This window comes from Vipera berus (assembly GCF_964194415.1).
Source record: "Vipera berus genome assembly, chromosome: 1".
Lineage (NCBI taxonomy): Eukaryota > Metazoa > Chordata > Lepidosauria > Squamata > Viperidae > Vipera > Vipera berus.
The window spans coordinates 17,053,838-17,066,276 of record NC_138202.1 but is presented as its reverse complement, the minus strand read 5'-3'; the positions used below and the strand labels follow the sequence as shown (position 1 = coordinate 17,066,276).

Genomic DNA, 12,439 nt, shown 5'->3' with positions numbered 1-12,439 from the left:
GGGGTGGTTTGGGGTCGAAAAGAAAAGTTGGGTATCATCTGCATACTGATGATACCCAACTCCAAAACCACGAATGATCTCACCCAGCGGTTTCATATAGATGTTGAACAAGAGAGGCGAGAGAACCGACCCCTGAGGAACTCCACAAACGAGAGACCTAGGGGTCGATCTCTGCCCCCCTGCCAACACCGACTGCGAGCGTCCCAGGAGATAGGAGGAGAACCACTGAAGAACTGTGCCTCCCACTCCCAATCCCCTGAGACGCCGCAGCAAGATACCATGGTCGATGGTATCGAAAGCCGCTGAGAGGTCTAATAGGACTAGGACAGAGGAATATCCCCTATCCCGCGCCCTCCAGAGATCATTCACCAGAGCGACCAATGCCGTCTCCGTGCTGTACCCGGGCCTGAAACCCGATTGGTAGGGGTCCAGATAATCCGCTTCATCCAGGACCAGAGGGAGCTGATGCGCCACCACACTCTCAACAACCTTCGCAAGAAAGCGAAGGTTGGAGACTGGACGAAAGTTGTTCAAAACAGCTGGGTCCAGGGCAGGCTTCTTGAGGAGAGGTCTCACCACCGCCTCCTTCAAGACGGTGGGGAAATAACCCTCACTCAGAGAAGCAGATATAACCGCCTGGAGCCAGCCTCGTGTCCTCTCCCTAGCTGCATAAACCAGCCAGGAAGGGCACGGGTCCAACAAACATGTGGAGGAGCTCAGCCTCCCCATAATCCTGTCCACTTCATCAGGGGTCACAGAATCAAACTCTTCCCAGATAACATTGACAAGACCGCCCGTGTCCTGATCGCCTGACTCTGCCCAGCTGGAGTCCAAACTGGTCCGAATCCGAGCGATTTTATCCGACAGATGTTGACTAAATTCCTCGGCACGACCCTGCAAGGGATCCTCCCTCACCTCCTGATTAAGAAGTGAGCGAGTCACCCTAAACAAGGCGGCCGGGCGATTATCTGCGGACGCGATGAGGGTGGAGAAGTAGTTACACCTCGCCACCCTCATCGCTGCGAGATAAGACCTAATATAGGTTCTTAACCGCAACCGGTCGGGTTCGGATCGGCTAGACCTCCAGCAGCTCTCTAGGCCCCGTTTCCGACGCTTCATCTCCCGGAGCTCCGCGGAAAACCATGGAGCTCGCTGGGATCTGCGCCGGGTCAGGGGCCGCAAGGGTACAACCCGGTCAAGTGCCTCAGCGGCTGCCCTTTCCCAGGCTTCCACTAAGGCATCCGCCGAGCTGTGAGCAGTGGAGGCAGGTGGGGACCCCAGCGCCGCTTGGAATCTATCAGGATCCATTAAGCGTCTGGGGCGGTACCATCTAATTGGCTCCGTACCCCCACGGCGGGGGGTGGCAAAGCGGAAGACCAGCCGCAGGAGATGATGATCGGTCCATGACAGGGGCATAATAAATGGAGAGCCCCCAACAAGATCATCCAACCACCGTCTAGATAAAAAAATCAGGTCAAGGGTGTGGCCTCCCTCATGAGTTGGCTCTGAAATTACTTGCGTCAGGTCCATGGCCGCCATGGAAGCCATGAACTCCCGAGCTAGCTCAGATGAACCTCCCAGGGATGGTAGATTGAAGTCTCCCAAAACTATAAGATTGGGAAACTCAACCACCAAACCCGAGAGGATATCGAGCAGCTCGGGCAGGGCTGCCGCTGTGCGACTAGGCGAAATGTACACCAGCAGCAAGCCCAACTGCGCCCCAGGACCAAATCTCATAAAGAGAGACTCACACCCGACTATCTGAGGAACGGTGGTCTCCCGCGGACATAAGGTCTCCCTAATGGTAACCGCCACTCCCCCACCCCTACCTTGAGCTCGTGGCCGGTGTAGCACCCGGAAGCCTGGTGGGCAGAGGTCAACCAAAGGGACCCCACCCTCTAGGCCCAACCAAGTCTCCGTGATGCAAGCCAGGTCCGCATGCTCACCCTCAACTAAATCCCTAATAAGGGGAGCTTTATTAACCACGGACCTGGCATTCAGGTACACCAGCCGGAGCTCAGGAGGCTGCACATCCCCGCTCCCGGGACCTCGGGGAAGAACCAGAGGGTCGGAGCGCCTCACCGCTTGTAGACAGCGGAGACGGCCCTCCCGATAACGATATGGCCCCCTGTCTATCCGCCTGCTGCCTTTCCCCGTCGTGGGAATTGATAATCCCACGACCCGCTCATGAGCCCCAGATGTAACCACTACCCGCTCCCCCCGAACGCCGTCAGACCCAGGCCTGGCCTGCAACAAAGTTGTTTGGCTACCCCCCACCGCCAGACAACCACTACCCCCCACCCCCCTCCCCAACCCCCTAAAAAATTTGACTAAAAAATTAACCAGGGGCCTCTTATTAAATTTATATCGAGAACCCCTGGCCTTACCCGGCCATCTCTCAGGGTCCCAATAATTGAGCCCCTCATCGAGACTAGGGGTAGAAAAGAAGGCGGGACGCACCCAGGAGAGGGGGGCACCCCTGAGGGCGAGTAAGTCCGAGTCATAAAAATGAATCAGTTGTCGAGGATCTGAATGTAAATCACAAGACCCTGGAGATGCTGCAACATTCCAGCTGATCGGCGCTTCTTCTGGGCTCAGCAGAAGTGGCAGGATCAGCGCCGAGCTCCAGCTGGAGCCTGGCGCTGATCCTGGCGCTTCCGCTGAGCCCTGACAGCCTTGCAGCTCCAGCCATCTCTTGCTCAGGCTTGCCACCAATTCAGCTCATTCCCCAGCCCCGCTACCACTTTTTAGGATGGTCGTGTACCGCCTGGCAAGTGCCAATGTACCACAGGTGGTACCCGTACCACTGGTTGAAAAGCCCTGCTCTAATCTACTCATCAGATGAGGGCTAGTTGTGGATCCCCCCCTCTTCAAGAGACACATGGTGCTTGGATCAGCCCCAGTCTACGGAATACTCCCCCATAAGACGAAGGGAAGGTCCCTGACTATTATTCATCCATAAACTAGCTAAAGTAGTATTGGTTCAGTAAATATCAGGCTCTTAGGCAGTTTACGTTATTGGGCCCTTATGTGGTTTTTAATTGCTTAATGGAGTTTTAAATATTTATATGCTGTTATTTTTTTATTTTTTTATCATTTTGTTGATTCTATCCAGAATCCTTGGTAATTTGTGCAGACTGTAAATACTGCAAATGAAGAGAATGTTTGAGGAATCCCTGGGTTAGACAAAAGTATTTCTGAGTTAGAATATAACTTACCAGGAAACTTACACATTCCATGTATTATCATTGCCTAAATGGGTGCTTGACTTGGTTTTCATACCCAACTGCCGTCTCTCACCTTGTTCAGAAGGAATTCGTCCAGATATTTCAGCTCACTAGCATTTGCAATCTCCCTTAGAAACGGTGCCTTCCATTTCTCTGGCGCCCTTTTGGCTTTGCTGATTTTAATGGTACGGTTCCTCTTAGCTTTGCCAAATTCTTTTGTCTGGCGTTCCTCCAACTGGGGGTGATTAGGAGGCCCAGAGGGAGCTGGAAATGGGGGGGGGGGAACAATGCAAGATTAAGAGCTTTCCTTCCTTTTTTCCCCCCACAACCAACATGCTCAGCTGGTTTCAGATAACAGTTTCTGATTCTCATCTGCATTAGAGCTGAGGAATCTTTTAAATTTGGGGATATCATAAATAGGGTAACATAATCCATTTTTTTCTCCTACTCCCCATTCCTCCCATCTCTCTACATCAAAATCCTGCTCTGCTAATGTCACAGAAGTTAGAAAAAACGTTCAATTTGTACATTGGAGAGCTTGGGAGGGTGTTGTTTGTAGCTCGTTGTAAGAGACTTGGGGATTGTGGTTTCCCACTCTGATTTGTGTAAATAGCTCTTCCAAGGCATTAGAGAACAAGGTGCTCTTCCGGCAATGGCTTGACAAGAATAGAAGTTTGGCATCAAACTATTCAGCAGGTATCCAAATTTACCTTCAGTTGCCTTCTGTGTCACTGTCAGCTCCATTGGCAACACACAGGAAAAGAGTGGAATACTCTCACTAGTATCCTCAAATGCTTCAGAATACTCTTTGAGGTTCTTCTTGTCTGTTCTTTTTGCTAAGAGTCTTCGCAATGGACTCTTGAAGCTAGATCTGACAAGAATAGAAAACAGCTGAAGATGTAGACATACATAAAATAAGAGCAGGCTGGGATTTGAGCTAAGAAAAAAAGAATTGCTCCTTCTATGAGGCTGCTGGGTTGGGTGTCTCAGAACAAACTTTGCTCTAAAGTAGCCCAAGGAACAATGCAAGCTGAAATTCTGTATCTGCAGCTAAGAAGAAGGTAACTTATGACCTGCAAAAAGTAGTGAACCGTGATAATAATAATAATAATAATAATAATAATAATAATAATAATAATAATAATAATAATAATAATAATAATAATAATAAGTTGGAAGGGACCTTGGAGGTCATCTAGTCCAACCCCCTGCTCAGGCAGGAAATCCTATACCATTTCTGACAAATGGCTGGCCAGTCTCCTCTTAAAAACTTCCAGTGTTGGAGCATTCACCACTTCTGGAGGCAGGTTGTTCCACTGGTTAATTGTTCTAACTGCCAGAAAGTTTCTCCTGAGTTTTAGGTTGCTTCTCTCCTTGACTAGTTTCCATCCGTTGCTTCTTGTCCTGCCTTTCAGGTGCTTTGGAGAATAGCTTGGCTCCCTCTTCTTTGGGGCAGCCCCTGAGATATTGGAACACTGCTATCATGTCACCCCTCACCCTTCTCTTCATTAAACTAGACATACCCAATTCCAGCAGCCGTTCCTTACATGTTTTAGCCTCCAGTCCCCCAATCATCTTTGTTGCTCTTCTCTGTACCCTTTCTAGAGTCTCAACATCTTTTTTACATCGTGGTGACCAAAACTGGATGCAGTATTCCAGGTGTGGCCTTACCAAGGCATTGGCTGAATTCTCTGTGCCCTTCTCCAGTTTCCAAAACCTCATCTAAATTAACCTAGAATTTTTTTGCCTCCAACACTCCCTGACACCCATAGTTGTCCATAGGGCAAACATACTTGGCATCCATCTGTTGGCTGGGTCCTGAAGGAAGCCCCACTGGACTTAAGGTTGTAGGTAGCTCCTCAGCTTTCTTTGGTATGATCTTCTTCTGGGTATTTCCATCACCTTCTACTGTGTCCAGGGATGGCTGCAGACACGAAGAAAAATATGAAAGCCTGCCTTAGACCATGTTCCTTTATTACATTAATTAAAATAAATGTCCTTCTTCTCAAAAATGTTTCAAGTGTGCACTCCAATCTCCCACCTGTAGATTTTCCTCTTAAAAAATGGACCATTTAAGAAAGCTTCTTAATCAAACAGTTCCTTTTTTTTCTTATTAGTAACAATCCCCCTTAGTCTAAGCAAAAAAAAAGGCCTTCCAATTTAATCCAGTGCATCTGTTATCACTGCGTGCAAGCACTGGACTGTAAACTGTGATAGCAAAATCAATGTCAGTTTCCTTAGCAAACTAAGCATGTGTTGGTTAGATTAAGATTTTGCTGGTGTTGTTATTTTTTGCTCAAATTACAGTACTCTGAGGTTTTTAGTCTCTTGCACAATGCTCCTAGCTACCAGCTGTAGTTACAAGGACTGCAAAATGAACAGATCTAGTTCAAGCGGCGGTACCTGGCTTGTGGAAGTGGAAAGAGTGCCCTTGGGGATGTCGTCCAAGGAAGAAGAAACTGTTTTTTTCTTCCTGCGAGGGGAAAAAAGATATTTCAAAGTGAAACCACTTGTGCTTTAAAAGGATCCTGTGAGAGGCCAATAAACTTGGAGCTGTTATTCTGCGTGGACAAACTTTGACAGCTCAGTCATTCAAACCGAAACAATTTCAAGAAAGAATTTAAAGGCAGGCAATGCAAACTGATGAAAATTGTCCTTTTCAAAGGAAGTCAAGACCCCTTTGCAGTAATAGCACTTAGCAACAGCACTTAAGACTTATATACCGCTTCACAGTGCTTTGCAGCCCTCTCTAAGCAGTTTACAGAGTCAGCCTATTGCCCTCCCAAACAATCTGGCTCCTCATTTTACCAACCTCGGAAGGATGAAAGGTTGAGTCAACCATGAGCCGGTAAGACTTGAACTGTCAAACTGCAGGCAGCCGGCAGGCAGCAGAAGTAGCCTGCAATACTGCATTCTAACCACTGAACCACTGTAATTTTCTTTTTAATTCTGGATGGTGGATGATTTATTCCCCTCGCTTGCTTGCTCTCACATCAGCACCAAGGAACCTCTGGGTTGAAGAATTAGCCAGTGACATCATTGTTGTCCAGGAGACTCCCAGTTGAGGGTTCGTTTCATGTCCCTGTTAAGTTGCCCACTAATGTGGTGCCCCTTTTGGTCACCCGCTTTCAAACTTCTGGGTCAGGCAAGGATGTCCACCCTAAGGTTAATTATATAGCAATAGCAATAGCACTTAGACTTATATACCGCTTCATAGTGTTTTACAGACCTCTTTAAGCAGTTTACAGAGTCAGCCTATTGCCCCCAACAATCTGGGTCCTCATTTTACCGACCTCGGAAGGATGGAAGGCTGAGTCAACCTTGAGCCTGGTGAGACTCAAACTATTGAACTGCTGGCAGTCTGCAGAATTAGCCTATTCCTAACCACTGCGCCACCACGGCTCTTAAATATTATCTGGGTGAAACCCAAAGGTATCTTTTTTTTGGGGGGGGGGGACAACCATGACCTGGATGACTGAGAATCTCCATAAAATAACAATCTCCATGAAAAACAACATCCAGATTAGCAAGGACACAAGCCTCCTACCGGTGTTTTTTATAACTATTTCTAACCCACTACCTTTTTTCTTGCTCCAAGCGCTTGCCTTCTGCCTCCTGGATCTCCTTCGGTTACTGCATGTAAATATGGACGGTAAAGGTAAAGGTTCCCCCGCACATGCGTGCTAGTTGTTTCTGACTCTAGGGGCCGGTGCTCATCTCCGTTTCAAAGCCAAAGAGCCAGCGCTTGTCCGAGGACGTCTCCGTGGTCATGTGGCCAGCATGACTAGATGCCAAAGGCGCACGGGACGCTGTTACCTTCCCACCATAGTGGTCCCTATTTTTCTACTTGCATTTTTACGTGCTTTCGAACTGCTAGGTTGGCAGAAGCTGGGACGAGTAACAGGCACTCACTGTTACGCGGCACTCGGGATTCGACCCGCCAAACTGCCGACCTTCTGATTGACAAGCTCAGTGTCCTAACCCACTGAGCCACTGCGTCCCTTTTAAATATGGACGGCCATATTTTAAAACAATCCAGTCAAAATGAAGAAGCCGCAACAGCTTCAACAGTGGAAATATAAAAGCCAATTAGAGTTACTGAAGAACAGCGGGTGAGCGTTGAAGACTGAGGAGCCAGGTGTCTATGGAGATTCTCAGTCATCCAGGCCGTGGTTGTCCCAAAGGTGCTTTTCAAGAGGCAAGTGGACTTTGAAAAGAAAAAGGGAAAGGGAAAAAAAAGAGACAAAAAACAAGAAAGTCCAGTTGCCTCTTAAGGAGCCAGGTTTCAGTAGCTTATGCAACCTTCTCCAAGTTGGCAGGTGAGTATTATGGTTGGGAAACGATGGGAGAAAGAGGCATTGCTAGACGTGCAGTGCACTACAGGCTATAAGAAGAAGGTCTAAGGCAGGGTTTCCTTGACAATATCAAGCTGTGTTGACTTCCACTTGAATTCTGGGAGACCACATGTCTTAACGCTGCCAAGGTTGGGAAAGAATAATCTAAGGCAGGGGTGGGGAACTTTGGTCCTTTTAGGACTTGTGGACTTCTGCTCTCAGAATTCCTGAGCCAGCCATGCTGAGCTCAGGAATTCTAGGAATTGAAGTCCAAAAGTCATCAAAGGGCCAAGGTTCCCCACCCCTCACGTAAAGCAACTAGAAGGAGTAATTTGGTTCTTCCACTGTTTTACTTAGGCAGTAAAAAGGGCTGCCGCTCTAACAGAGTAGGAGGATATATTTCTTGGCTAAGCACCCTACCCTGAAAAAGACAGAAATGCTCCGGTAATATTTGACTGTATTACCTGAGTAATGCTGCTTAATGCCTAATGCCTTCAGTTAGGTTTGCAGGAGAGGAATCGTTTCAGCCTGTTCTGAACATTTTAGTTGTATCAAGATACTGCAGTGAGAGTTACCTGCTGAAGACGATAGCAAATAGCACTACCGCTTTAAAAGTTATTTGGGCATTGGTCTCCCTGGGACAACTGCGATAAACAAGTGTCCTTTGCACATTAGTCCATTCTCACATGCCTTAGCTTGCTCTGCCAATCACCTGAGATGATGATGGTAGAGGCAGCTAACTACAGGAAGTGCTTTTTTTTGCATTCTGCTCAAGTTTACTCTTAGTACAAAATGCACTACAGTTGTGGAGCCATCTAAAGGGCACGCGTTCCCCACCTTCACTCTGTGTTTTAGAAAAGAAAAATAAAACAACAAAACTGCAAGTATTTAGATTTGTATAATTTCAGCAGTTTGATTATCATCTCTAACTTTCCTAAGAAAGATATTTTGGGTATAAGTCACTCTGAAGATCCTTCTCAGCCAAAAAGCAGAATGGGAACGGACTCCCAATCACGTATGAAAAACTTCCCTTCCCTTTTATTCATCATTCTTTCTCTTTTGTTCTGCATGGTCTCATTTAGATTAATCTTCCATGGGCAAAGGGAAATGTTTCTTTTTAAAACGGAAGGACTGCACGATGTAAGCCTTAGCGATTGCATGATGAAGCACAGCCTTAGGAAAAAAGTGGTTTTGCAGGGAGCCTAATTCAAATTAGTACAGGTAGTCCTCAACTTATGATCACAACCGAGCCCAAAATTAATGCTGAGGAACATGACAGCTGTGACGTGAATTTTGCCCCCTTTCACAACCTTCCTGCCACAGTTGTTAAGTGAATTGCTGCAGCTGTTACAATTAGTACAGGATTTAAGGTAAAGGTAAAGGTTCCCCCGTACATGCGTGCTAGTCGTTTCCGACTCTAGGGGCTGGTGCTCATCTCCGTTTCAAAGCCGAAGAGCCAGCGCTTGTCCGAGGACGTCTCCGTGGTCATGTGGCCGGCATGACTAGACGCCAAAGGCGCACGGAACGCTGTTACCTTCCCACCATAGTGGTCCCTATTTTTCTACTTGCATTTTTTACGTGCTTTCGAACTGCTAGGTTGGCAGAAGCTGGGACGAATAACAGGCGCTCACTCTGTTACGCGGCACTTGGGATTCGACCCGCCAAACTGCCGACCTTCTGATCGACAAGCTCAGCGTCCTAACCCACTGAGCCACCGCGTCCCCTAGTACAGGATTTACCTGTAGTCAAAAATCTACCCTTCCCAATTTTTATTTCTCATTCTTTTTCAAGATTACAGATCCAATGCCAGAGTCTTACTTTAACTGTGCAGATGAAGACCCAGCGGGGCCACTCTTCTCTTCCAAGGACTGGCTGACCGTACTGTTCTGCCCGCTGACCAGCAGCCTCTTTCCTTGCCAGTGCTCCCGCTTATCTCGCAGTTTGCTTGGGTCATCCTGGTACCGTTGAATTTGGAAGGAGGGGGGACTGCCTAAGTCCTTCACAGCCTGTGGCTTTCTTTTGTCAGCATGGCTCCGGAAGCTCCGGTTAGCCATCAGGTTGTTTGGCCAAGCCAGATCCAGTTCCGTGGGCCTCTCGGAGTAAGTGAAGCTTTGGCTGGTCCGGATCTTGGGATTTTCCAGTCTTTCCTGTACATTAGCATCCTCTTTTGGCACCCTAATTTCCAGTTTCAGTCCTGGGGTTGAATTGGGAACTGTTGTATCGCCATCCAAAGGAAAAGGATGACTGTTAGGCCCTGGTGCTCCCCCTTCCTCAACACGTTTGGGGAGTATTTCTGAGGAGGAAACTGCATCTTCTCCTACAGGTTGCTCAAGCTTTCGAGCCTCTCCTTCCTCTTTCCTGTTGCAAGGGGGGCCATCTTCCCTAGCAGGGGCTTCAGGGGGCCCCTCAAGTGCTAAAACGACTTGCTTATTTTGCAGCTTGTTGTGCTCCAATCCCCTCTGCCGGCGGTACTCCCGTTTTTTCCGGCTGTTCTTTTGAGACAGAAGAGGAGACTGGTGTTTTGCTTGGGCATTTTTAGGTCCCTCGTCTTCTGCGGCCAGCCCAGATGTTTTATCCAGCTGGACCTCAAGTTCAACAGTCATCTGGTCTGAGAGGGGTTCCTTTGGCTGGAGCAACTCATTATCTTGCGTCAAAAGTTCCTGTTTTATTTCCTCTTGCTTTTTCTCTGCGATCATTTGATGAAACCTAAGGGTTTAAAGGGGGAGGGGGGAGAGAGAGAAAATAAGCAATTTACCAAGGAAAGGTTTTTGCGTGTTTGTGTATATACCTTTGAGTCAGTCTTCACTCCTGGACTAGTCCCTGAAGTTTTCTTGGCAAAATATTTGGAAGTGGTTTGCCATGGCCTCCTTCCTAGGGCTGAGATAGAGTGACTGGTCCAAGGTCACCCAGCTGGCTTCATACCTAAACTGGGACTACAATCTCCTAGAGTTCCCAGATTGGTGCTTTAAGCACTAGACCAAATTGGCTCTCTTAAGAATAAAAGCTGCGGAGTCAAAAAAGAAAATGCCAAACTGGATACTTAGCACCCCTTTATTATGATCACTGCCCCCTAAACCCACGTAGGATGAGAAGGCAAAAGGCAAAATCTGCACTTTGGCTCTACTGACGTGGAATGGGACAACTTGCCATGGCCAAATTGCTGCAGCCAACTCACTGCCAATTCGCCAAGGCCAGCTTGTCACGACCAGCTCGCCACAGCCAACTCACCCGGGGACAACTCTCCAAGGCCAACTTGCTGCGGGGCAATTCGACAATTTTATTGAATTATTTCAAATAATTTAAAAATCCGATCGATTCTATTTCACCATTTCTTCAATTTCATGTAACTTTTCACGTAACTTAACTCACTTGTCCCGCGGTGAGTTGGCCGTAGCGAAGTATCCTAGACCAGAGGTAGGCAACCTTGGCTCTTTTATGACTCATGGACTTCAACTCCCAGAATTCCTCAGCCAGCATGGCTGGCTCAGGAATTCTGGGAGTTGAAGTCCATGAGTCATAAAAAAAGCCAAGGTTGCCTACCCCTGTCCTAGACCCTTCTGAAGCTCTGATTTGGTTCTTCTGAAAATGAAATGTTGCACCCGATGGACCTCTGCTTCAATCTAACTGGATTCTTCCTATCTTATCACTTTAGGCTCAAGAGAGATGGGTACAACCCATGCGTCGCTCACCTCTTGCGCTGCAGATACCCTCGTACCAGAGCCTGAAGGCGAGAAACCCTCTTTTTCTGCTGCTGATATGATTTCCTCTCTCGGTATCCACGCCACACCGATTGGAGATAAATAGCAACGTTTTCTTTCTCCCGGGCCCTCCGGACGACACAGTAAGAACGCCAGTATGCCTGCAATCGATACGTACAGAGGAGGAACAGACCTTCACGGGAAGGAAAAAGGGTCTCACAGAAATGAAGGGAGATGGCAACAACCACCAGGGCCTGTACCTGCAAGGTAATCGCTGCTTGTCGAGTCTGGAGGAAGCGTCTCCTCTCCAGCACCATTCGCAGCCAGCTCTGGAGGACAATGATCTTCCGGATGACTTCTTTGTGTAGGGTGTCCTGGAGCACCTGCCGGGTGGCTTCCTTCATGAATACCTGGAGGGCAGGAATGAGTCCTCTGATGGTTCAAGGTTTTGAAACTAGCAAGAGCAAGAGCACTTAGACTAATATACCGCTTCACAGTGCTTTACAGCCCGCTCTAAGCAGTTTACAGAGTCAGCCTATTGCTCTCAACGATCTGGCTCCTCATTTTACCAACCTCGGAAGGATGGAAGACTGAGTCAACCTTGAGCTGGTTGGGATCGAAGGAACTGAACTCCTGGTAGTGAGAGCAGAGTTAGCCTACAATACTGCATTCTAACCACTGCACCTGTCAATGCTGCTAACATCGAATGTTATTGCTTGACAAGAGATGAAGAAGTAGCTATTTCATATGTTAAACTTGTGTATTGCTTTAAGACTAGTGTATTGCTTTAGTTTAAAGTGGGAGGAGGGAAGAGTAGGAATACACTTTCAAGGCCATATGTTTCTCTAAAGAAGATAAGGCTTCGGTGGTTCTTCTAACGGAAGGGAAACTGATTCTTTAAATTAATTGGAGAATATGATTAATGACAAAATTAGAAAGGTGGAGAATTGTGTTTTAATATATTGTGCAAGGGGCGGAGATTTCAGATTCCAGCTTCCTTCGAGCAAGCATTTGCCGGTGTATTAGGCTAATAAAGGACTTTTAAGGTAAACAATGCCTCAGAGTCACTTGAAAAGTCCATACGTCACTTGACAGCACCACCACAGGGCCATAAACTAGCCCCTCATATTGACTGCAACCAGATATTTAAAGAAAAAAAAATAGGACCAGGGAGTTCTAG

General features: G+C 47.5%; 1 protein-coding gene across 4 annotated transcripts in view; it reads right to left on the bottom strand.

Moving 5' to 3' along the window:
- The window catches only part of MYO9B (myosin IXB), an 88,422-nt gene that overhangs the window by 21,621 nt on the left and 54,362 nt on the right, over window positions 1-12,439 (bottom strand). For 3 of the 4 annotated variants that reach the window (XM_081316308.1, XM_081316305.1, XM_081316306.1), the window contains exons 21-26: window positions 11,251-11,669; window positions 9,380-10,267; window positions 5,631-5,700; window positions 5,021-5,151; window positions 3,938-4,098; window positions 3,301-3,491 (exon numbers count right to left, since the gene is read on the bottom strand). In XM_081316308.1, coding sequence (XP_081172434.1) covers window positions 3,301-3,491; window positions 3,938-4,098; window positions 5,021-5,151; window positions 5,631-5,700; window positions 9,380-10,267; window positions 11,251-11,669 — 1,860 coding nt within the window. The remainder of the gene's footprint in view (window positions 1-3,300; window positions 3,492-3,937; window positions 4,099-5,020; window positions 5,152-5,630; window positions 5,701-9,379; window positions 10,268-11,250; window positions 11,670-12,439) is intronic. The other variant, XM_081316307.1, reaches the window with a different exon arrangement.